This window comes from Lactuca virosa, chromosome 6, assembly GCF_052849685.1.
Source record: "Lactuca virosa cultivar CGN04683 chromosome 6, Lactuca_virosa_CGN04683_v6, whole genome shotgun sequence".
NCBI lineage: Eukaryota > Viridiplantae > Streptophyta > Magnoliopsida > Asterales > Asteraceae > Lactuca > Lactuca virosa.
The window spans coordinates 40,611,859-40,636,175 of record NC_136431.1 but is presented as its reverse complement, the minus strand read 5'-3'; the positions used below and the strand labels follow the sequence as shown (position 1 = coordinate 40,636,175).

At 34.9% G+C, this 24,317-nt stretch overlaps 3 protein-coding genes across 4 annotated transcripts; 1 reads left to right on the top strand and 2 right to left on the bottom strand.

Annotated features, from left to right (window-relative positions):
- Positions 1-6,454: 6,454 nt before the first annotated feature.
- Positions 6,455-8,116, top strand: LOC145122663 (transcription factor HY5-like). The gene is made up of 4 exons (XM_079058224.1): positions 6,455-6,614; positions 7,447-7,630; positions 7,731-7,887; positions 7,984-8,116. Exons 1-4 carry the CDS (start codon positions 6,518-6,520, stop codon positions 8,023-8,025), a joined length of 480 nt encoding a protein of 159 aa, XP_078914350.1. The 5' UTR covers positions 6,455-6,517; the 3' UTR covers positions 8,026-8,116.
- Positions 8,117-12,381: 4,265 nt separating this feature from the next.
- On the bottom strand, positions 12,382-15,597 carry LOC145121187 (AFG1-like ATPase family protein). 2 transcript variants are annotated; one of them, XM_079056976.1, is made up of 12 exons: positions 15,262-15,597; positions 14,968-15,104; positions 14,755-14,891; positions 14,543-14,688; positions 14,001-14,449; positions 13,799-13,921; positions 13,588-13,709; positions 13,446-13,512; positions 13,276-13,368; positions 13,070-13,197; positions 12,809-12,950; positions 12,382-12,706 (listed from the first exon to the last, which is right to left on the bottom strand). In XM_079056976.1, exons 1-12 carry the CDS (start codon positions 15,386-15,388, stop codon positions 12,599-12,601), a joined length of 1,779 nt encoding a protein of 592 aa, XP_078913102.1. In that variant the 5' UTR covers positions 15,389-15,597; the 3' UTR covers positions 12,382-12,598. The 2 variants fall into 2 exon arrangements, with proteins under 2 accessions (XP_078913102.1, XP_078913101.1); XM_079056975.1 differs by having other exon boundaries at positions 13,446-13,515; positions 15,262-15,596.
- Positions 15,598-16,284: 687 nt separating this feature from the next.
- LOC145121089 (uncharacterized) lies at positions 16,285-19,638 on the bottom strand. Its single transcript, XM_079056864.1, has 3 exons — positions 19,395-19,638; positions 16,839-17,554; positions 16,285-16,770 (listed from the first exon to the last, which is right to left on the bottom strand). The coding sequence occupies exons 2-3, from the start codon at positions 17,545-17,547 to the stop codon at positions 16,304-16,306; spliced, it is 1,176 nt and encodes a 391-aa protein (XP_078912990.1). The 5' UTR covers positions 17,548-17,554; positions 19,395-19,638; the 3' UTR covers positions 16,285-16,303.
- Positions 19,639-24,317: the final 4,679 nt, after the last annotated feature.

The following is a 24,317-nucleotide window of genomic DNA, read 5'->3' as shown; positions in this document are numbered from 1 at the left end:
TTATTGTGATAGTTTGGGATTTTTGGTGAGTCAGCAGCCGAGGGTTTTCAGTTCAGTTTGACATCGTGAGGTGAGTTTTCCTCACTATACTTAAGGGTCGAAGGCACCAAGGCCGGACCATTGGATTTATATCCTAGTAGTTATTGATATGCTGAGTATGAGTTAGATATGCATGCCAGTGTGATATGCTAGTCTGGTAGATCGGTAGGACTACCTGTGATACTGTCTGATTATATGTATGTGCATTTATCTTTTACATGTCGACATGTTGTATGGGTAGGGTTGAGGTTGTACTACTCCGTACGGTAACCAACAAACCCTGTAGTATGCCAGATATGAGCTGAGGGCCAGGGAGAGCATGCCAGACTCACATTGAGGACTCCTAAGCATTCCAGATGCGATTTGAGGGCCAGGGGAGCATGCCAGACTGGCACTAAGGGCTGATCATTTATATTCCAGTATGAGGACTGAAGGGGCAAGCCAGACATAAGCTGTGGGCTCGAGAGCAAGCAAGACTTATGTTGTGGGCTCGGGGGCAAGCGAGATGTGTGTTGTGGGCCTATAAGGCAAGCCAGACTCATACTGTAGGTTCGGGAGTAATCCAGTCTGTAAAGTTGTGGACCCATTACATGTTGCTATTATGTGTGCTATTTGTTATGTATCGGTATTTTGGGGGAACTCACTAAGCTTCGGGCTTACAGTTTAGGATTTTTTTCAGGTACTTCGGATGATCACGGGAAGGCGAAGGCTTGATCGTGCACCTCCTCACATGTTATGATTTTGATTTCTGGGATTCTCTGATATGAAACTATTTTGAAAACATTTTGTAATAAATAATGGTTTTTGGATGCTTGAAAAAGTTTTAAATTTTTATGAATTTTATGGTTTTTACACTTATTAAACTCTTAAGGACTTTGGTGCTTTGCAACATTACTATATCGTTAAGGGCATAATGCTTTTATTATTAAATTGGTACTTTGGAACATTGTTATATTGTTAAGGACTTATAGTGAATTTTGGTAGTTTGGAACTTTGTTATATTGTTAATGACTTAATGTATTTGTGACTTAATTGATTTGGTAGCTTGATAGTTTGTTAAATTGTTAATGACTTAATGTGTTTGTGTCTTAATTGATTCGGTAGTTTGATAGTTTTGACTTATATATATACTTACTTTGTAGGGCATGGATATTATTGTTTTTCTTCAAAACTCGGTATTTGTAACGGCAATTGAAGATATCATCCGCTCTTTTAATAAACAAGTCAACATCGAGAAAAGCAATGCGAGCAACGACAACAGGGAGGGAGACAATAGGGAAGACGAATAGTATTTTGTTATATGTTATGGATGATGATATTATGTAAGATATTATGGATTTATTATATCGTTTGTAGATTAAAATGTTAAAACCGTACAATTATGGATTAGATCAATCTATGGATTAGATCAATATAGTATATTTTATTTTATGTTATTGGACGGTGTATATAATGTAGTTTTGTAGATTATAAATTCTGCATTTTTATTTATACAAGATATAAATTTTATATTAAAAAAAATAGTATTAATGTCGACATCTTGCGACGACAAGCCACATTTGCGACGCCTCATGACTCCGACAACTTGGCCGGAAAAACTTTGATCGGTGTACCGGAAAACTAATAGCGATGCACCCTTTTGTGACGACAATTTCCTTTTAGCGACGACGAATATTTGCAACGACACAACTGGGCATTAGACACGAACTAATAGCGACGGCCAATTTGCGACGATTTCTAGTATCTCAAATTGCGACGCTTTTTGTCGTTGCTAAAAGTGAGTTTTTTTTTTTTTCTTTTTTGAATGTTCTCTATTGAATATCACCCTATATTAGGCAAACAATTTCATATGCCAATATTTAAATTAATTAATTTATTATGCAGAAAACTATGACAACCAAGACTAATAAATTCGAAATAAGTAATGGCACAATCCAAGCTAAACAAAAGCAAATTTTTAACATTCACTTTAAAATGTCAAACTCTACTCCCTCGGCAGTATCTTGTACACGGCCTATTTCCGACGTTGTATAGTTTATCTCCAGACCCTCCACAGTGTCCATTTATGCCAGCGTTACAGGCTGGCCGATTCCTTGTTCCCATATGGCTAGTTGGGTGTGGGGGTGCCACCATTTTTGGTGGATTATGTGATACAGGCGGGTTTGCGTTTCGATAATTGGGAGCTGGTTGCCCATCTGATTAAGAGAGAATGTTATACATTTTATTTGATAAATGAAACATTATATGTATGTATGTATGTATGTATGAATGTTTACTTACATGCTGAGACCAATACGAAGAAAGAAATCAACATGAGAATAACCACACCTGTCTTCTTTCCCATATTTATGTTGGAGAATTTCCCAATTAATAACAATGAATAGTTATTTAATCTAGGAATCAAGAATCTTATAACCTTATATCGTTAACTATGGTAGCTTCTACTGAACTTCAAGTCTATGCAGTCTTTGCAAAATAACTCAAGCGACGACCAAGTCGTGGAGCATGATATACTGCCAGAAGACTAGATGAGGTTCATATATATGTATAGCTAGCTAAAGCTGGGAAAGTACAAGCTATAATAGCACATATATATTCCGGTTCGTTAATCTTTTATGGAAGCGATAATAAGCAAATTAAATGTAGTTAGGTTAATTACTAAAAGTAAAAAATAAATATTTCATATACCGGTTCGTTACCATCCAAAAAAGGCAGTCGACATAGTTTGTTCTCTTTCTACCCACTACGTCTATATAAAATTTTAATTATGAAAATTGTGTTTGTTAATACACTTTTGAGTTTCTTTTATTTTTTAGAACGACTTAGACACGCACCACTAATTTATATATTTCGATCCAAACGGGGCTTCAACCCTAAACTTTTAGCTGAGAACTATCTGACTCATGGAAGTACTTTTGAGTTATTCACACAAAATGGGCCATATTGAAGTTATATATAACCATTTTTTTTCGAAAGAGAAGAAAAAGACCATAAACTCCGTGATAAAATCTTGCCCGACTCACGGATTTGTTTTTCTTACAAAATGAAACCGATAGGTATACTTCAAGATACAATCTGTCACAAGGTTTATTGTTTCCACTTTCCAATATAGTTATTACAACGTCGTAAGCACTCTCGTCATACACATAGTCTTCATTTGATACTCGTGAGATTTTTTTTAACAGTTGGTTAGTGGTTGGAAGTTAGCATCACCAAGTTACTAAAATCGTCAACGTCCGAATTAGAACCCGAGACCTCCAATCTAAGTGGCAAAACCTACTTTCTTCCTCATGCAACCATTACAGAAGTTGATGATATCATTAAAGACTTTCAATCTTCCTGACTAGTCGTAATTGGTGAACCAACCTCTACTTAAGTTCTATTAATGTTATATTCGACTAGTTTATACTGAAAAAAGATAGTTAATACATTTCAAACCGCTAGAAAATTTATTAAAAAGGGTATAGATTAATGTTTTATCTTTTGTGTCCATACGCTTTCTTTGAGCGATAATTTGAGCATAATTTCACTATGTCAAAAGGACCAAATCAGCAAACATCCTATACCAAAAAGTCTTATAGAAGGCGTGTTCCTAAAAATACTTCAACATGTTAGAGAAAATTTGTTAGTTGCAAACTTGAATCTACAACCATATTCTTGTCTTGTTTCATTTAAATTGGATTATTTCTCAATATTCCAAATTTCTAATTAGGGTAAATTACACAAATCGTTCCCCGTGCACATACAAAAAAGCATGTTTAGTCCCTATTTTCAAAAATTAACTCGGACCATCCCTCGTTTTGTTTCGAATTTAGTCAATACTAGATCTGAAATGACCATAATTCCCTTTATTTATTTATTTTCCAATTTTTTATATATTTATTTAGTTCTATTAATTATAAATTATATCTAGAAAAAAAATTGGTCCTTCCCCTTATTTATATGTTCTCTCATTAAACCTCACCCTTACACTCTAGTATTCCAACGACACATCAAACCCTTAGCCTCTAATATTCTTGCGACATTTAGATCAACGATTTCCAACAGATATGGAGGTAGTTTCCGGCGTTCAAGTCAATGGAAAGGAGAAAGGTTCTGGTGTCTAGATCATCTTTTCCCACCTCCACACTCCATCTGGTGAACACACTTCCAGCAACATCACAAATTTATGTTTCCGATGAGAGGGGAAGAGGAGATCAGAGGAAACGGGTGAAGGTTTATCCTCCAACAACTGCCCTTCCCAACTGTTTCACTGAGCAACTTATCTCCAATCCCTCATTCCCATTTCTCCATCCTTCCTAAATCGATTTTGTTTTTGAGTTTCAGGTTGGTTAGGTTTGATATTGTTTCGATGGATTCTTCTGGAAACACACACTTGTATTAGTTCAGCCTTTAAGCAGATATGAGTTTACCAAATCTAGAAAAAATCACCACCATGGATTTCCCTCTCCTGTTAAAGAACTCTGATGGTTCATCACATCATATCGAGAATAAATTAAGGCTTGGTACAGATGAAATCTCGAAACTCAATTTTCTGTCATGCAATTTGGCAAATCAAATAGAGTTATGATTAGTTGGGTATATTCTTTTGTTGAAACTCTATGAAGAAAGCAACCCCAACAAGTATGACCTTGACAAATCTGGAAAAATCACCACCATGGATGTCCCAATCTATTTTGATTTTGATTTTGTTTCGATGGATTCTTGGTAGGGTGGGTAATATGTGGAGAATATGGTGGCTATGGTTGAATCTTGTTGCAGGTTTTAAGGATTAGAGATGGTAGTAATGATGGTAGAGTTGGTGAAGGTGACAGTGATGGGGTTTTCGTTGGCGACAAGATCGAGTGAGAAAGAAGGAGACAAAGACAGAAGCAGTTGGGCAATGGAAGGAGGAAGGGTGGGGGTATTTATTTTATTCTTATTTTTTTAATAAAACAAATTATATAAAAAAAATTATTAAGAGCAAAATAGTCATTTTATGTCAATAAGGATGAAACGTGTAAGTTTAAAAAATAAAGGATGATACGAATTAATTTTTAAAAAACAAAGACTAAGGTTGCGTTTAATTACGGAAAAACAGTTTTCATTTTTCGTTTTTCGTTTTCCCTTTCCAATTTTTCGTTTTTCGTTTTCGGTTTTCATTGGAAAATTTAGAAAACACGTTTAGTTAAAACTTATTCATTTTTCATTTTCAGTTTTAGAAAATTAGAAAACGCGTTTAGATGTGTATTTTTCTATCGGGTTTCATTTTTTGAAAACGGTAGCGGTGGTAGGGTGGGCGTGGGGACGGTGGTGGTGGTGGTGGGGGCAGCGGCGGGGGGCAGTGGTGGTGTCGATGATGGTGACGGTGGTGGTGGCGGTGGTGGTGGCGGCGGCAATTGTGGCAGTGGTGGTGATGGCGGCGGAAGTGGTGCTGGTGATGGGGTAGTGGTGTGTATGTGTGTGGGTTTGGGGGGGGGGGGGGGGTGGGCTTGGGAGTGAGTGTAGGTAGGTAGGGGTGTGGTGGGTTGGGGGTATTAAGGTGAGGGTAGGTAGAGGTGGATGGGGTGGGAGTGGGTGTTTATATTTTAGAAAAATTTTGGAATTAGAAAAATATGGAAAACAATGATTATCGGTTTTCCAAAAATTTCAAACTTCTTTGTAATTTTAAAAAACGGAAAATTTTCATTTTCCATGAAAAATTTAGAAAAATAGACGAACGAAACGCGTTTTCAAAATTCTCATTTCTCTTGGAAAAATTTTCCGGAAAACAGCCCATTTTTCCGCAACTAAAAACACCCTAAATATTTTTTTTGACATATACACAAGGAACAATGGGTATAATTTACCCTTCTAATTAATTTTAGGGAAATTGTCAGAAAAGTCTCAATATTTTCAGGAAAGTTACACTTTAGTCCCAAGATTATTTTTTTGAACATTAAAGTGCCGATTTTTTTTAAAAACACGATAATATGTCATTTCCTGTTAAAAGAAAAAAAGATTTTTTTGTAAACTTGAGCCAAAATAAAATAATCGGGACTTTAATGTTCAAAAAATAATTTTAAAACTAAAATGTAACTTTCCTAAAAATATTTAGATTTTTCTGACAATTTCCCTTATTTTATCTACGCGTCTCAAAAAAAAAGAATATCATAGTTTTTGTTTTAGAGCACTTTATAAAATGTGGGCCTTACATCCTATAAATTGTCAGTCACTCAACGAATTCTAGCCGACAGATCATCTCATCATCTTAACGTCGTCATTTTCTCCACGTGTCCCTTCCAGCTGCCTTTGGATTAACCCATACACATTGTGGCTCAGCAAGCTTCCACGTTCAACTTTCCACCTCCGTCCGATCAATCATCATCCAACGATTCCTATCCCTTCTCTCTCTTACTTTCTCTCTCTAACACCAATATCCTCCCGCCCTCGTCATCTCCGCTTTCTGTGTCATCAATTTCACAAAGAAAAGTATCATCTTCTCTGGCGACTAGTGAAAATGCAGGAGCAAGCAGCAACGAGTTCCATGGCGCCGAGTTTACCTTCAAGTAGTGAGAGATCTTCAAGCTCTGCTCTACAAATTGAAATTAAAGAAGGTTGGTTTTCAATTTTTCATTTGAATCTCATCTGTTCTGTAATCTGTAGTGCTTCTGTTCAATCGCTTTTAAGTGGTTTATCGTCGTAAACTGAATTAGGAACTGGATTTTTATTGAACAAAATGATTAAGCTCGAAAACAGTTATTAATTCAATATATTCGGTAAATGGAGATCCAATCGTGTCAGATTTTACATGATTTTTAAGATTGAAGATCGTGTGATCATTTACTTGTTGTTGGAGCTTGATCGGCGTGATTATGTTTGCTCAATTTGTTGCGTAGTGATTTAAAAATTTTGAGGCAAAAAGTGAAAGGAATCTGAGTGTGGCATTTGAATCTATTGAGTGTGACAATTATGTTCATAATTTAATTTTTCTTCAAATTCCTTAAACATTCTACGATATTTGATCTGGATTTACTTCAAAACTCATATTGCCGATCATTAAATATCAGTGTTTACAGGATTTCAGAAACGATTGTTCTATATTGTAAAATTGATTGATTGATGAGGATGAAATCATGAAATGCAATCTTTACTTTTGTTTTTTCCAATTTGCATAATTTTTTGTATTTTCTAAAAACCATTGCAATTAAACGCATTCTAATTTTATTTTCGAACAAAAGTTACAATTTTTATGCAAAGTGCATGTAGTTTTCTGCTATTCCCAAATATCAATTAAATATTCATAACTATTAAAATATATATTTTTGTTTGGATAAGAACTTCTCAAGTTAATCTATTTTTTAATAAAATCATTAAAATAATAGTTTGAGATGCTGACGTCTATTTCAAGAAAATTAAAAAATTAATATGTCTTATTCGTAATGATAGGAATGGAAAGTGATGACGAGATCAGAAGAGTGCCGGATATGGGCGGAGAAGCCGCCGGAGCATCAAGATCCGGCGGAGAAACCGGTTCAAATCAAAATAATCCAGACCGGGTTCAACACTCAGCTGAAGGAATAAAGAAAAGAGGGAAAACACCGGCTGATAGAGAAAGCAAGCGATTAAAGAGGTAATATAATATAATATAAAGTATGATTTTGTTTTGTAGTAGTTTATCTTAAAGTGGCAAATTGGTAATTACATTTTTTTATATGGGTAAAAAAAAAAAGATTGTTGAGGAATAGAGTATCGGCTCAACAAGCAAGAGAGAGAAAGAAGGCGTACATGAACGAGTTGGAGAGCCGAGTTAAAGAGTTGGAGAAGAAGAACTCGGAGCTTGAAGAACGTTTGTCCACAATGCAAAATGAAAACCAGATGCTTAGACACGTAATAAATCATTTTGACATTTTTTATATTTTTAAGATTGAAGTTTAGATTATGGTTTTTTTTTTATAATGTATGTTTGAATTGTTGTTTATGCAGATCTTGAAGAACACGACGTCTGGTATGCAAGAAAGGAAATAGGTTAATATAGATTTAGAAGCAAAAGTGTATACGAATGAGTGGTGTAGCGAGGAATTTCATAAGTTAAAAAGTTATTATTGTTTTTATTTAATGTGGTGATGATTGTTAAGGCGATAATTGTGTGATCGTAGAAGGTTTATCCTGAAATGAGATTGTGATTGTGGTGTGCGAATGTGTATTCCGTCCACGTGGTGGTCCGCCACAGACACCCGGCGGCGGACCATTTCAGTGTCCAGACTTGGTGGTGGTCCGCCACAGACACCCGGCGGCGGACCATTTCAGTGTCCAGACTTGGTGGTGGTCCGCCACAGACCGGGGTGACAGACCATTTCGGTGTAATACAACAAAGAAACTCAGTCTTAGTGGATTTTTATTTTCTTAAACCTAAATAATAATAATAATAATTGATAAAGATTTTTATTTTCTAAAACATATAAAAATAACATAATGTTCATTTACTTCGGTTAAAGCATAATGAAAACATGTAGATTGTATTAGGTGTTGTTTGTTTTTTTAAGCAAAAATCCATAAAGTCTGCGGATCACCTTTACAATCCTCTGCAGTAGAAAAGGTGGATTAAACGGCTGCAGACTGTAATAAGAAGCGTGTTTGTTTTTTTAACATCTGCATGCTGCTGCAGATATTAAAAAATTAAAATAAACTGATTTTATAATCCGAAAATAGTTTTTTTTAATACCGAAAATTTAATAATGTATAACAGAATTTATGATATTTCAGCAAAAATAATGATATTTTAACAAAAAAAAATAAAGATATTTTAGCATAAAATAATAATATTTCATCAACAAATTATTATTATTTAATATAAAAAAAGAAAAAAAAATTCAACAAGAATAAACAAAAAAAAAAACAAAAAAAATGTGAAATAAGATTTTAGCAATATATAATCAATATTTTAGCAAGAAAAAAAGAAGAAGAAGAGGTTGGAAGAGGTAAGAAGAGACAAAACAAGTGTTGCGCCAAAAAGAACACGCGCAGAGGTTTTTGTAATCCGAAGACTTCTGAAAAACAAACAGCTACGAAATGAAAGTGTTGCGTGTGTGCTGCGCCGCCAGCAATAAGAAGTCTGAAGAGGTTTTTTCCAAAAAACAAACAACACCTTAGTCTTTGACGTTAATTGTTAATTGAAATTGATAATTTCTAATAATAAACCAATATTAACTTGAAACTTCAAACTTAAATATAATCTTAAAACATAAAAGATATGACAAATGTTAACTGAAATAGATAATTCCTAATAATAAATTTAATATTAACTTGAAGCTTTAAACATAATATAATCCCAAAATAAAATTTTGGTTTTTTGTTTATTTTGGTTAACCATCTGTGCGGGCTGTGCCAAAAGTCATGAATCGTTATCGAACCCAAAAATCGAAGATTTTACCATTTCAGTTAACAAAATGAAAAAAAGTCAAAATAACAAGTTCTATTAACTTGAAAATCAGTTTGGTTTGGCGTTTCAGGTATTTTGAACAACACCCCTGGTTATTCATGGTAGGATTAGTTTTCTTTACATTTAATTTTCTGCAATGTATTGTTGGTGTGTTCACTTGTGACTGAATTCAAAATTTTGACCCAATTCAAAAAGCAAAGACAACAACCCCCTTTTCAACCAAACTATGAGAAAATAACCTCACACCCAACACAAGGCTACCACCTGTCAAGACATATGACAGGATCAGGGATCTGAAGACCATATGGAGACATATGAAACCCACATGGAGTCACTAAAATCTGGACCAATTATTCTATGCATATTAAAACCATGTTATAGGACTCTTCGCGTTTCTAGTTAAAGAGCCTGACATCGAAAAACATCTATAGCTAGGATCAATTATAATCCAACCAGTGCATGCTAGCAGCATTCGTGGTTTTTTTTTTTTTGCTAAAAGGTCTATTTGACGGTCTTATGACCAGAGGAGGAAAGATATTTGAGAAAAAGACATTTTGTTTTTCAAATGACAAAAAACATAAAAATGTATTTTTGACATCTTTTTTTGGAAGATGAAAAAAATAGCTTCTAACTTAGAAGAACATTTTCTAAGTTCTAATCCTAACGTGATATTTCTTTTTCCACAACCACCACTTCCTCCATCACCACTGCCAACACCGCTGCCAACACCGCTGCCACCACTGTGGCAGCCACCACCACCCCCACCTTTGCAACCACCGCCACCCACCTACGCTCCTACCTCAGCCACCACCCCTCTATCGCCATTAACACCAACACCAACAATACCATTCTTTTTTATAGAAGACTAAAAAACAAACAATTTTTTTATGAACAAACACACACACAAAAAAAATTAGAAAAAAAATTTTGTCCACATCTTATTCCGTAGACATGAAAATAGACAGAAGACAATTTACCTCTTACAAAACAAAAAACACCACCTTCATGTTTTGCCCTTTTTGAATTGAATAATTGAATAATATAGTCATTTCTTTATCAATACAGTTAGGATTGCTACCACTATCTATTAGGAGTTTTAAGTGTTTCTTTCCACTAATATATGCCACACTTATTGTTTGGAAGGAATTTAGCCTTGATATTACATTCAAGGAAATATAGGCCAAGTCTATATTAATTTCAAACTCTTCCTCTACTTATGATCTTGACTTGCTTCCTCCATCGACAAATAATTAGAATTGTAGTTTTTTCCTTTGCAGACATGCCCTCTTTCAAAATTTTCATTGCAAAATAAGCATAAGACAATCAATCTATTCTTAACAATTTTTGCATGAGATAAATTTCACCTGGTGGTGTGGGTTTCTCATCAAACATGTGACTTTGGTTTGGTGTTTAGGGGTGTAATTGTTGGTAACATGTGTAATTATTATTAATATTGAGATAGATTGACTTCAATTTACTCACCGAGAAGGGAGATGTTGGGTGCACACTCAGAGTGATAAATGTGAACTCAGGAATACGGGGGTCCAGGGGCAGAGCCTCTGGATACGGGGTTCCAAGGGGCAGGGCATAGGGGCAACGACCCTACTGGGTCCAAGGGCAGAGCCTCTGGATACGGGGTTCCAAGGGGCAGGGCATAAGGGCAACGACCCTACTGGGTCCAAGGGGCAGAGCCCGGGCGGTTCTAGCCATGCAAATTTCCGCCAAAAATAGGTTGTGACATCATCATGATAATGTCAGATTCGGTTATGTCTAAATAACGGTATTTATAACCACATTTTGGCACCAAAATACATGTAACCACCATTAACCAACTTCCAATTGTTTTCTTACATCTATATAAGGATGATAAGTGTTCCAAAATCGGGTTGATTACATAAATACACAAAATTAATCATAAGCAATTCTCTATATCATAAAAAACACAAAATAACAATGTATTTTCTATGTTTCAGATTTAGAAGCAGCCTGACTTCCAAATTGTAATTCTTAGATTATCTCAAATCTAATTTCGTGATAGGCTAGGGATGAAAGTGGGTCCAAACCTGGACCGGATGGACCCGGACCCGGAAACCCCAGAACCGGTTAACGGGATTTTGTAGAACCGCAATCCGGACCGGCATATAGGAACCAATTCCGGTTCGGTTACGGATATGGTACCAGGTAAAGTGGGTCTAGAACCAGAAAACCCGGAAACATCAAAGTGGGTAGGTTGGAACCGGATAAAATGGGTTTAGAATCGGAAAACCCGAAAAAACCAGGATTTTTTGGTAATTACTTACTACTTAGTGGGTTGAACTTTAAAAATTTCATATTGATATCCCAACTTCGGGGGACTGTAAGTCATTGAATATGAAACCAAAATTGACAAACTCTAAACTACACTCTGGAAAAAACCACATGTCAATACGACTTTAAACAAATGAGATATGCATGTGTTAACGTTTTCTCATCCCTACCCCGGACTATAAGGACGAAATCACATATTTTAGAAAGTGATTACAATCACAATCCTAGAAATTATCCAAGTATATTCATATTCTCAAGACCCCAAATCTAACGATAGTTGGGGTAAGTAGTAGAGGTGGAAGAGTTTTTTACTATATTTATATGACTATTTATGGATGGTAGATTAACTAATAGACTGATTATTGGGTTTGTTGGTGGGTTTGTTTTGTTTGGTCTATTGGGTAGCCTCGTCTAACTTGGTTAGGCAATATCCTATTGGATTGTAGCTTAAGATTGAACATCCGGACATTAATATATCGCATGGCACTTAACCTATAACCCATCTATAATCCACTAAGGATTATATTCCTTAAAGAGGTGAGTCTGCTCACAATTGCATCAAAGGAATCATGGTATTCTTTATTAGGTTATCATGTGTATTTTAAGGAGACTAGAATGAAACACTTTTCTTCAAGTATAATAACAACATTCCAACATTTTATTAACACATGGTTCCATATATAATACACCCAACAAAATGAAACCAAAATCATCATATAGCTCTCAAAATGAATCAAGTTTCATTTCGTCTATCTAACCTAACCTAACCTAACCTACCTTATCCAATCAAATATAGAACAAATGTATCATATCATTATTACACATGACAAATTCACCTTTCAAGATTTATTTCTAAACTTGTAACATATTTGCAACGTTATTGTCTCCCTGAAAAAACGGATGATAAATCCTTACTCCTTCCTGGTAAAATGGCGTTTGCATTTCTATCATTCGCGACACCTACACAACCACCATCATCCTTAGCATCATCAAAATACATATGCATCATGTATGTATGTATATATGTATGTAATGTATGTATGTATAGAAAGAGAGACATACAGCCCGACGAAAAGCAAACATTTCCTCTTTTCCAGAAAGCATGGAAATGATGCCAGCTGGCACACCTCCTGAACCAATATTTCCCACTGCTAAAACATCACGTCTTAACTTTGAACCTTCTGTCTCTGTTTCAAATTGGAAACTGCTTACAAAATAAAAACATTTCCAATTTTTAATAAACACTAATGTTACATAATATATAAATTGTTTATATTTGTTATTTTATAACAACATTAAAAAAAAAAAAAAAAAAAGACTTGCCTTTCTAAATCAAAAAGCGTTCCCTCTTCTGTTCCCTGAAATAGTTCATCAATGGAAGAAGCTGCAGAACAGTATAAACAGCAATGATGGTTGTATAATTCATCAACCAGAATTATAAATCTCCGAGCCTGAAAAAAATTAAATTACCAAAATACCCTATCAAAACATTATCCAAATAAAAAAAAATTATTATTTTAAGTTTTAACCTTGTCACGAATCTGCATACTCATCATCGGAATATCTGAGATGAAAACCGTATGATAATTCTTGGCTACAGCTATATAATCTGCTGCTCCTACCTAATTTCATCCTTATTATTTAATATTTATTAAATCAAAATAGTAAATTTTTAAATAAATAAAATTATAAATTATACCGGACGACCACATAAATATTCAAATGTAAACTTGGCTACTCCATTACAGCTTTCAGGGACTTCAAGTCTTCTGTGTAATGCATATGTCACACATCAAGAACAATGTATAAAAAATAAAAAATAATTTTTAATTAATATTTACCTTCCAAACATTACTGATATGGTTTCAGATTTGACTTGTTGACCATAACTTTGTATAATTTCATTCCACATATTCTCATATTTCTCAGTTGCAATACTATTTAAAGGATAAAAGTAGGTCACCTACATAAAAATAAAATACTTTATTCTTTTTTTTACCATTATATGTTACTAAAAGATAAAAAATATATATATAAATATTAAATTCTCACCCGATTTATAGATCTTTGTGATATTAAACGACGATAATCAGTTTCACTTCCAATTAAAACAGTTTCACAATGTTCTTCCATTTTATCAAGAAGCTTCAAAAATATCTCCCATTGCATACCATCCTAAATAAACATTAAAAAATGTTTTAAATATATAAATTTATATAACTTAAATGATTAAAATATTAAATTTAAATCTCACTTGATTCAAGTCACTAGGTGCTCTGTTACTAGTGGCAACAAGAACAGTTCCAGTGGTTAACAATCTATTTATGATTCCAGATAAAGCCACAATAGCAAACACATCAACGGTTTGGATTTCATCAAAACATAGAATGCAAGATCCTTTTTGGTCAATGATTTGGTCAACGAGGAATTTATCTGCTACAGCTGGAAGAATGTTTTTCATTTGCATTTCTTCTTTGTAGCTTTCTTCTGAAGCTACCCATTCTTTAACTTTAGTGTCAAAGGGAAGATTCATTATCCAATTAGCGATAGTTGACTGCATTGACTTTTCCTTTACTTGATTTTTCCATAATTTATGCATTCGCTCATTTATCTCTAACATAGCCTCATGAAAGTGAAATCTCCTTCTATGTGTGACAATTCCTTTGGTGGAATTATAAAACATGTCCATAAGCATTGTTTTTCCTATAAGAATGCTAAAAGTAAGGTTAAAATTGAAGTTGAAACATAAAAATATTAATAAATTGAAAGATTAACAATATGAAATTATGAATATACCACTTCCGACATTTCCATAGATGTATAATCCTTTAGGAGCTTGAGGAACAGTGGGACACTTTCCAACTAATGAATCTAACTTTCTTTCTCGATTTAGATATGAAACCCATTTCCCAACTCCAGGTTCTACATTCACAGGTTTTTTCCTGAAATTTGGTTAAGAAAATGATTAAAGTTGTGATTTTTTAAACTATCTAATGATGACTACTTACCTATCGAGCCATTTGCCTAAAAATCTGTTGTGTGATTTGTCGAGAGATTCAGTTCTTTGTTGTTTGCTCTTGCCTTCTTTTAGTAAAAGCTTGCGCCTTTCATTCTCACGGTTTTCTTCCCAGTTGGATAGTTTGACCTAGATATGGTATGAAATAGATCATCACAGGAATTATAAATTGAAACAGGGATATGGTCTTGAGATTTAGAATTACATGATATTCTTGCATTTCTTTCTCATACTGCTGTAATCTTTGGAGTAAGTTATCGAGTTCCAGAGCGACTTTTTCTTGATAAGGATCGAATTGTAGTTGTCCTTCCTTGACAAGATTTTTATACTGTGTAAGTGGTCCTAAATTCAAACGAAATTGTATAAAGATTAGAAATTGCAATATGATCAGGTCCCTGGCATTACAATCTACCCCTAAAATCACACTAGTGTATGATTATATGATTGTACTTCCCCAATTGAAACAAACACATGCCAATTTGATTACAATTAGAGATACCTGGATTCGTGGAAGTTGAGAATTGATGGTGATCGGAGTAGATGCGAAGAGCATTGATTCGAAAACAGGAGGTCCGGTGTCGAGCAGCAAACCCTAGAGAGCGAAATGATGAAATTAGGCGACTCATAATCGTTGGCGTCTTTGTGTGAAGAAATGGGGTTGTGTTCTTGGATCATTCGGAAGGAAAGGGCGATCGCCATTGATGGGTTGATTATATAGGTAGAGAAGAGGATGCAAAGTTCCACCATCTCTGAAAGAAATTTGCAGGGGACGTGGCCAATGGACCGACCATCCAGTTCTTCCAATATGTTACGTCGCGAGAGCTCCTACTGCCTAACATCTACAATGGTACAAGTTTTAATGCACAAAATATACATCAATCACAGATGACATGGTACAAGTTTTAGTATAGGAATATATAATACAAATACAAATAAAAATGTAAAGGTCAAAGTTAAATAATAAAGATTTAAAAAGTTAAAATTAGACAGTAAATACAGAACGTAGATATTATTATTTTGTATGGTTTTTTGCTTGAATCTAGAAAACGACATGAACGAAATCGTAGATGAGCTAACAAAATCGCATATGAGGCCATGCATTCTGCGATTTCGTTTTTCATTTTACCTTTTTTACTTCTTAGTTTTTCAACATGCGAACAAAAGACTACATGTCAGTCTAACTGTAAAAGCCCAATATCACAAAATATGGGAATTACTTAGGTCCCGTTTGATAGTTGCTGACTGAGAAAGTGCTGACTGGGAAAGTTCTGTCTGGGAAAGAAATCCTGACTGAGTAAGAAATCATGTTGTTTGATTGTCCATCTGACTGAATGTGCTGAGTGATGAAAAATGACCATTTTACCCTGTTGTTATATATAGTGATGGATTAATTAAGTTGCTGAATAATTATAAAAACATACATATTGTCATAAAAAATGTAAATTACACAAAAATAAAAAATGTCATACAAAATGTAAATTAAACATAAATCATTTAATATCCAAATAAAAACATAATGAAATTTAAAATAACATAATAATTTAATGTAAAGTAGGTGAAAGTAGTCGATTTGCAATCTGATCACGCAAAACACGCATATACTCAACGGCTTCTGGACCCCATTCTATGTCTTGTATGTTTTCTCTATCAATTCCCCCACCTTGGACGTCAGGAGTAACCATAGTGTCCTCCTCAAAATTTCTAAACAAGTCATCTTCTATATTGTATTTCCTTATAAAATTATGGACCGCGACACAAACAATGACTATGTCTCTTTGCACTGTAAAAGGATAAGGAGCCATTTGTTTTAAGATTGAGAATCTCGCCTTCAATACACCATAAGCACGCTCAATAACATTTCTAAGTTGTGCATGAGCATGATTGAACCTTTCTTCTCTAGTTAAAGGTCTGCCTCTTCGAAAATCGGCTAACCAATACCTAGTATTGCGGTATGGAGCCATAAACCCACGAGTGTTTGCATATGCGGCATCACAAAGGTAATATTTATCTGCAAATTAATGTGACACATATTATATAAAGAAGATAGATAATAAAATTTATATAAAGATTACAAACCCGATGGAGGAAATGGAAATCCAGAAGTCGAATTGAATGCAACTTCTTTCCAAACTCTTGAATCATGTGCTATACCCTCCCATCCAGCCCAAACAAAGGTGAATATCATATCAAAATCACAAATTCCTATAACATTTTGAAAACATTCTCCTTTTCCTCGTCCCTTATAACGAGTTTGTTGATCAACGGGTACAACCGCATGTACAAGAGTTCCATCTAATGCACCTATTGCTCCGGAAAAAATATTTTTTAACCGTCTATGTCGTTCCGAGTTATGTCTTGTTGGATTAGGAGTTGTTGGTACTATAATTTCTTTTGCAAAACACATCATTGCAGTTAGGACCTCGTGAAAACATTGATGAATCGTTTGTGTGGAGTGATGAAATCTTCCCTTAACCGCGCGAAAACGTTCATTATGTCCTATAACATGTAAGAATATAGCCATCTTCTCTTCAATGCTTATTGTTTTACTAGCTTGCAACCAATTTTTTTGGGTAAAATGGTTACATAATAATGCAAATGCCTCTTGTGTAAGACGCATCATATCGTAACATTGTGTAGGGTCTCCGTACATCAAATCTTGCGTATACGCATACCCGCTTGTACCGTTATCTCTAATTCTATGAGTTCTGATTAGTCTGCGTCGGTTTGACCTCAACCAATAAAACACAAGTAAAAGAAAAGCTACAACTTCACCATCAGTAACCATACTTGACCTGTTGCAAAGAATTAGGTAACATGTTAAAGTAAAAAAAATCATGCACCAAAAAAATTAGTAAACGTCATATTCAATAACAAACGTCATATTCAATATTCAATAAAATCCAAAAGTAACATCCAAAAAAGTAACATTCAATAACAAACGTCATCCAAAGTAACATCCAAAAAAGTATCAAACATAGGATCCAAAAGTCATGCAAACTTTCTACCCGCACCCATCAAAGGTAACCATATTTCCTACCCGCACCCATCGCCCACGACTCAAAACTAGTATGTGAAAGTCGTAACCAAACTTTTCTAACATCAGCACTTTCACCAAATAGCAAAAGAGCGGTCTTGTGTCTTTCATCTTCTTCTCCCCATTCCATTTTGTTTAATTTCTCCATACACGCATCAACATCCTTATCCATTTCACTTTTTTCAATTCTTTCATTTTTTTTCCACTAACGACCTTGAAAGCTTTACAATCTCCTCTTCAACTTCTAATGCCCTTGCATCTTTTTTTTTCCCACCAACTTTTTTGTTTCCACCAACTTCCGTATTTTTTGAGCGCCCCGAAGATTCTTCACTTGCACCTATGTGTTGTGTTGAGGTTTCCATTGGAACATCATCATCAAAATCATGGGCACTAAACTCTTCTACAGGACGAGGGAGCGTAGAAGATGGCCCCCAACTTTGAAAGCCGGTTGAGGTCGACCCTTCAAATAGTTGGGTGCAAAGTTCAGGAAACAGCAGAGGTTTAGTTTTCAATGACAACACGAACTTGTTCAACTGTTACAATTTTTATAAATATTAGTATTTTTTATAAAAATAATTATAATAGTATTTGTTATAAAAATATTACCTTCCCCTCTTCCTTCCATTGTTCATCAGTCAGGTTAAATTTATTTTTTATAGGGTCATATATATTGTCGGTTTTGTTTTTCAGTTTCACCCAAGCAACATACTTTGATTTGTAGTAGTCAAAGTGGTTTCTCATTTGCTTCTGATCAACCTCTTTACCGTGTTCGTTCATCAATTTTTCGTGTACTATCTTCCATGAACTAGCCTTAAGCCCAGAACCCTCACGACCATTAGTGGTTAGTTCATGGATACATGCATCAAGAAAAGTTTTGTCCTCACTTTCATTCCAAACCAACATCCTAAAACAAAAAAAAAATCTGATTTTTGATTTCATAGCTTATACACAATCAAGTTTCAGATTTCATAAAATGTACCCACTCGGATTCTTCAAACAAGTCACAATATTGTTATTAATTTAAGAAAAGTTCATTTTTTAGTCATCACATTCCTAGACCCAAATAATACCATATCCAATTTCATGAATTGTTGGTGTATTTGATTCCAGTTTATCATTTGGAATTATATCACATAATTTTGAGGACCAATGAATATCAAAATATATTTTGGAAACAATTCGCAGATCAGATATCACAAATCAGACACAAGTTTTAGGGACTTCACAAAAATTTGAAGTAGCAGATTTGAGACGCGAATGTAATCTTTAGCATTGCAAAAATTTGGCAGAAAAAAATATAAACAATCCACAAAAAATTGCCATTGCAGATTTCAGATGGCAGATTCCTCTAGCATATAGAAGATTTGAAAAAAAAAATCATTCACAACTACAGGTTAACCAGAAATCTTTGCAATTTGGCAGAAATTCGTGTCAGCAGATGACAATAGACAGAGAATATGATAATCAGAAAAGGAAATTTTTGGTGTTGAAACCATCCGAATAAGCAGAAAAACGAAATAACCAGTATAGACATGGAGATATCGAGAATTATAAACATAGACAGAAAAGATCATAACTAGAAAAAGCAAATTCGTTACCTGGTCGGAGAGCTGGCGGCGGTGGAGATCGGAGATCGGAGAGCTGAGTCGACAAGGATGATGGCGGTAGAGATCGAAGAGCTCCGCACGGTGGCTAGAGAGAAGAAGATGGGAGATGGAGAAGAAATTGTGATTGGAGGCGTCTTCTGTGAATCGTATCCAAACGGAGATGGCAGCGATAAGGAGGGAGATGGCAGCGACAGGAGCTGTTCGATGGAGGCGATGGAGGAGGCGTGATTTTGGACGCGGTATCTTTTAGGTCACCAGAAAATTTTGAGAGGGTAGGATGGTATTTTGGCGAGTTAGCAGCATCTTTAGAGCTGAGCGAGACATCTATTTGGGCCAGACAAGCTGACCGAGACAACTCCTATCAAACACGAAACATCTGACCGAGAAAGCTGAAACATCTGACTCGGTTTGGGTCAGATGGGTATCAAACAAAGCCTTAGTTGTTTAAAAGGTCTATGTGGTAAATTATTCGTAATGACTGCATTCAGACATTGGTCGGAAGTACCTGTATTGGTAGGTTATCCTAATTGATAATGAGTCAGTGTCTTTATATTTCGATTGGGCTAATGTTGATTTTGGAAGTATTTTCTTTTTGACAAACATTAAACTAGTTTTATTTTAGAATTTCTAATATAATGTTCACAAAAGTATACAATCATGCTTCCCATTTATTATAACAATAGTGAGCATAGGTTATGGGTTATTTGCACTTGAAGACATTGACATTAAATGTTTACGATAGTGTGATTTCAATAGGTCGTAACGTGAAAATCTTGGAGAACTTACAACCTTTCATAGCTTATTTCAACGACTACTTAAAGTCCATAGATAACCGAGTAGAGTGGATATGAGACCATCGATGAGCAGAAAGGTTATTTTTTTCAAAAACATAACAAGGTAATGATGCGGTGTCTCTGTTTGTATGTGTTTAGCGTCGTTGAGTAGTAGTAGAAACGTGACAATGAAATGAAATGAACGAGATCATGTAAATGGCAGATATTGGGAATATCGTATGCTAATGCCTAAGAATTTGGGGTGACAAATTAGACAACCGTGTCTTGTTTTTTAGCTGACACGACATGAATCGACAATTTTTATATGACACGAACATCACATGGCATGATGTCGTGTTTTCTTTTACTAACACAAAAACGACCAAAATAAAACACGATAAAACAAACAACACGTCAACACACGAGAAAGATAAAGTAAAATAAACCTTTAGTTTAATAATTCAAAATTAATCTTACAAAACATGTCGATCACATATTAATATTTAATTAATTTCGAGTCGAATCTTGAACACGAACACGACACGACATCGTGTTTTTTATACTTGACACGAACACAAATTTGAACTTGAATTTCATTTTGTGTCGTGTATTTTTGTCGTGACGTATCATAGATTGTCACCCGTACTAAGAATATCTAGGCAGGTCGTGGACAATGAAGTCGATATATTTTTACTTTTTGTTTTTTAAAAAGAAATTACTTAACAACTAACTATACTTCTGACCACACGTTTGGAGATTGTAACGATTTGTTTTTCACAATCAGTAAAGACCTTGTCTAATTCTAATAACATCTTTAAAATTCCCTCCTTCAATCGTAAGTTTATCAACATCCTTAACGACACTATTAATCCATTTTCTGCAACTTTTATTTCCCAATTCCTTGTATTAGTAACCCATTCGATCCTTTCTTTAATCTCTCTTAAGAGAGCCTCTACACCTTCATGGTGTTTCTATTCTGAGTCCATTTCTTGCTCCGCTTCAGTGTCGTTATAACTTCGAAAATGTAATCGGACATCTTAGGTGAAAATTGTCCATCAAGATAAAATTTCGGATAATCTAGGCCGACATCAAGGAATGGAATAAGAATATAACAATTGCATTGTTTGTCTTCACAATGAAATAACTCATAACTCGTAATCGATGAAGCCTTCAAATCATTTGCCTTTTGAGTTCATATTGAACAACCTAGGAGACAAAAACAATCAAAATTAAACTTCTTATATAGATCGAAAACTGATATGCAATTGTTAGCCCGGCTATAGTCGCAAACTTCGCAAGAATGTATTAGTTTTGAGAGCATCATTTGCATGCTTAAATGATTTGTAAGGCCATATACTCATTCGCGTTGTTTGTAAATATTTTAAGTAGTTAAAATAGTAGAACAACAAATAATTGCAAATCAATTTATACTCGTTTGGTAATGTTTTATGGTAAAGTACAATTCTTGCTCGTTGGGTGGTGTTATCAATTTATACTCTGGAATTTAAGTCACTTATGGGATATAGGTGCAATTAGGATTAGTATTAGAAGTAGATTATATGTAACGTCCTAAAATTCACAAAAGATTTTTCATTTTACAATAGATTAACCCAATTTAAAACTAAGTTTCAAAAACCATTGAATAATATTTGATTGATTGAAAACCATACATTATCGTAGCTAAGTTCACAAAAACCGGTGAAACGAATATCTTTAATGCGTGTGTACAGTCCCGCCGAGCTCTTATCACGAACGACATGCAAAATGTTTAATCCACAACTGTAAGCATAAAGCTTAGTGAGTTCCCCAGTATACCACAGATTCCACTATACATACAGTGCATCCACATACAATCCTCGAATCTAGCGCCGAGCAACCAAAACTCCTAACCATATACATATATCATACGTAACGAGCCCATCCCAAGAGTTCACGGGCCCAACCCAACTCACATAACGGGCCCCGCCCAACCATGCATAACATGCCCCGCCCAACCATACATAATGGGCCCTGCCTAAGGAGTAAATAGGCCCTACCCAAACTCCATTGCGAGGAGCTACATCCTGGCCTTCTGTGCTATTGCCAAGGTCAAATCTTGGTCTTCTGTACAATGTCAAATCCATATATAATTGGAATCAGATAAGACATTCGAACAGATGATCCACCCAAAAGCAATAAAGCAAATAAAAACTATGCAGTCAGGCATTAGACTAAGAGTTCTTAGGGTATCCAACTTGACTGCATACAATCCCTTAGGGTAGACATTCAACAACAAGTCAATACTTACTTTACACCCAAAAGAGATGATCGCCTTCCTTCAAGCACCCAAAATGGTACATTTCCACAAAATATGACAAGGAGGAAAGGGGAAAGAGAGAATGAGCTAGGGTTTATCAAAGGGGAAGATAGAGGCTGGAAGGAATACCCTAAACCTAAAGTTATAGTCTTTAAATATGGAAGAAACTCTAATCTTCATGGGTTTGGGTTGCAGCTGCTAGGGGTGAGCATTTGGACCGAACCGGACCGACTCTTGGACCGGACCGATTATGGAGAATATTGTGGACCGTGGACCGGATCGAATGAGTCGTGTCCGGGTCCGGGTTTTCCGGTTCTTGGACCCGTTTGGACCGGTACAACTTTAATTGCATAGAGTACAAGTCGTTAAAATAAGTTTTTGGGTTTGATAGAACTCTTTAAAACGAATATGTTATTGGGTTTGATACGATACAACTTGTAAAAATGATTATGTTTCCGTTTCATGCATAACTAATCTACCTTGATGTTATAATATTATAACTTGCAAAATTAATTTTCCAAATAAAAGCAACTAACATATAAATCAAGTTCACCAATATCCCTTTCATATGATTTATCTGTCAAAGATACATAAAATTTAGAATTATAGTCTAAAATAATAGTTAAAAAGCTGAAATATTTCAGCTTTGATAGCTCAACTTTGAAGGATTGTAACTCACTGAATATAATACCAAAATCAAGAAAATTATAGTCTAAATTCATCTACAAACTGTAAACTAAATGTTGGAAAAAACCGCATGTCAATCCTACTTAAAATGAATGAGTTATGGTTGTTTAAAAAAATTCATAGATTACAAAATTTTAAAAATCTTGCCGAAAAGCTGAAAATTTTCAGATTTGATAGCTCAACTTTGAAAGACTGTAACTCATTGAATATAATATCAAAATCAACAAAATTATAGTCTAAATTCATCTACAAACTGTAAATTAAATGTTGGAAAAAATCGTGTGTCAATCCCACTTAAAACAAATGAGTTATGATTGTTTAAAACTTTTCACATATTACAAAATTTTAAAAATGTTGCTGAAAAGATGAAAATTTTCAACTTTGATAGCTCAACTTTGAAGGACTGTAACTCATTGAATATAATACCAAAATCAACAAAATTATAGTCTAAATTCATCTACAAACTGTAAATTAAACGTTGGACAAAACCGCATGTCAATCCGACTTAAAACGAATGAGTTATGGTTGTTTAAAAATTTTCACAGATTACAATTTTTTTTTTAAATCGGGTCCAATCGGTTCTAAACCCGGTAAAAACCGGACCGGACCGGGAAAAAAACCGGACCGGTTATTATGGATTCTTAGAACCGAGAACCGGACCGGGGTCCCAAAAAACGGTCTGGTCCGGTCAGGTTCACCGATCCGGTCAGGTTCACCGGTCCGGTCAGGTTCACCGGTCCAAATGCTCACCCCTGGCTGATGCCACGTTGTGGCCTACCTCTTTGCCATGTCGTGGCAATCATCCGATTGTACGTTCCTGAAATTGAGTTGCCACGTCGTGACACTACATCCATCATATCGTGGCACAAAGTTTTTCCCAAAAACATTATCTTTGATCTCTCTGAGCTGATTCACTCTAAAAAACGGATGTTACATTATATTTAGGTTTTTGGCTGATAGATATTCTTAAAATATGTTGATTTTAGTGAACTCCCAATAAACTATAACACCAAACTATGTTGGAAGTGTTGTACACCAAAATTGTTAGTAGTTGCCTTTATATCCTAATTCCTACACTCATCAAGGAACTACAACCATGGGAGACTTTTCATGTGAACTAGACAATGCCGCAATACTACAATCGTGTTAGACGAGTGC

What these genes read in the sequence shown, in the direction of transcription:
- LOC145122663 (XM_079058224.1), top strand. Translation starts at nt 6,518, where the DNA reads ATGCAGGAGCAAGCAGCAACGAGTTCCATGGCGCCGAGTTTACCTTCA. An exon ending in ACAAATTGAAATTAAAGAAG is followed by an intron (nt 6,615 to 7,446) that starts GTTGGTTTTCAA and finishes TCGTAATGATAG; the next exon opens with GAATGGAAAGTGATGACGAG. An exon ending in GAAAGCAAGCGATTAAAGAG is followed by an intron (nt 7,631 to 7,730) that starts GTAATATAATAT and finishes AAAAAAAAAAAG; the next exon opens with ATTGTTGAGGAATAGAGTAT.
- LOC145121187 (XM_079056975.1), bottom strand. Translation starts at nt 15,388, where the DNA reads ATGAGTCGCCTAATTTCATCATTTCGCTCTCTAGGGTTTGCTGCTCGA. An exon ending in CACCTAGTGACTTGAATCAA is followed by an intron (nt 13,922 to 14,000) that starts GTGAGATTTAAA and finishes ATGTTTATTTAG; the next exon opens with GATGGTATGCAATGGGAGAT. An exon ending in ATATCAGTAATGTTTGGAAG is followed by an intron (nt 13,516 to 13,587) that starts GTAAATATTAAT and finishes TGCATTACACAG; the next exon opens with AAGACTTGAAGTCCCTGAAA.
- LOC145121089 (XM_079056864.1), bottom strand. Translation starts at nt 17,547, where the DNA reads ATGGTTACTGATGGTGAAGTTGTAGCTTTTCTTTTACTTGTGTTTTAT. An exon ending in ATTTCCATTTCCTCCATCGG is followed by an intron (nt 16,771 to 16,838) that starts GTTTGTAATCTT and finishes ATTAATTTGCAG; the next exon opens with ATAAATATTACCTTTGTGAT.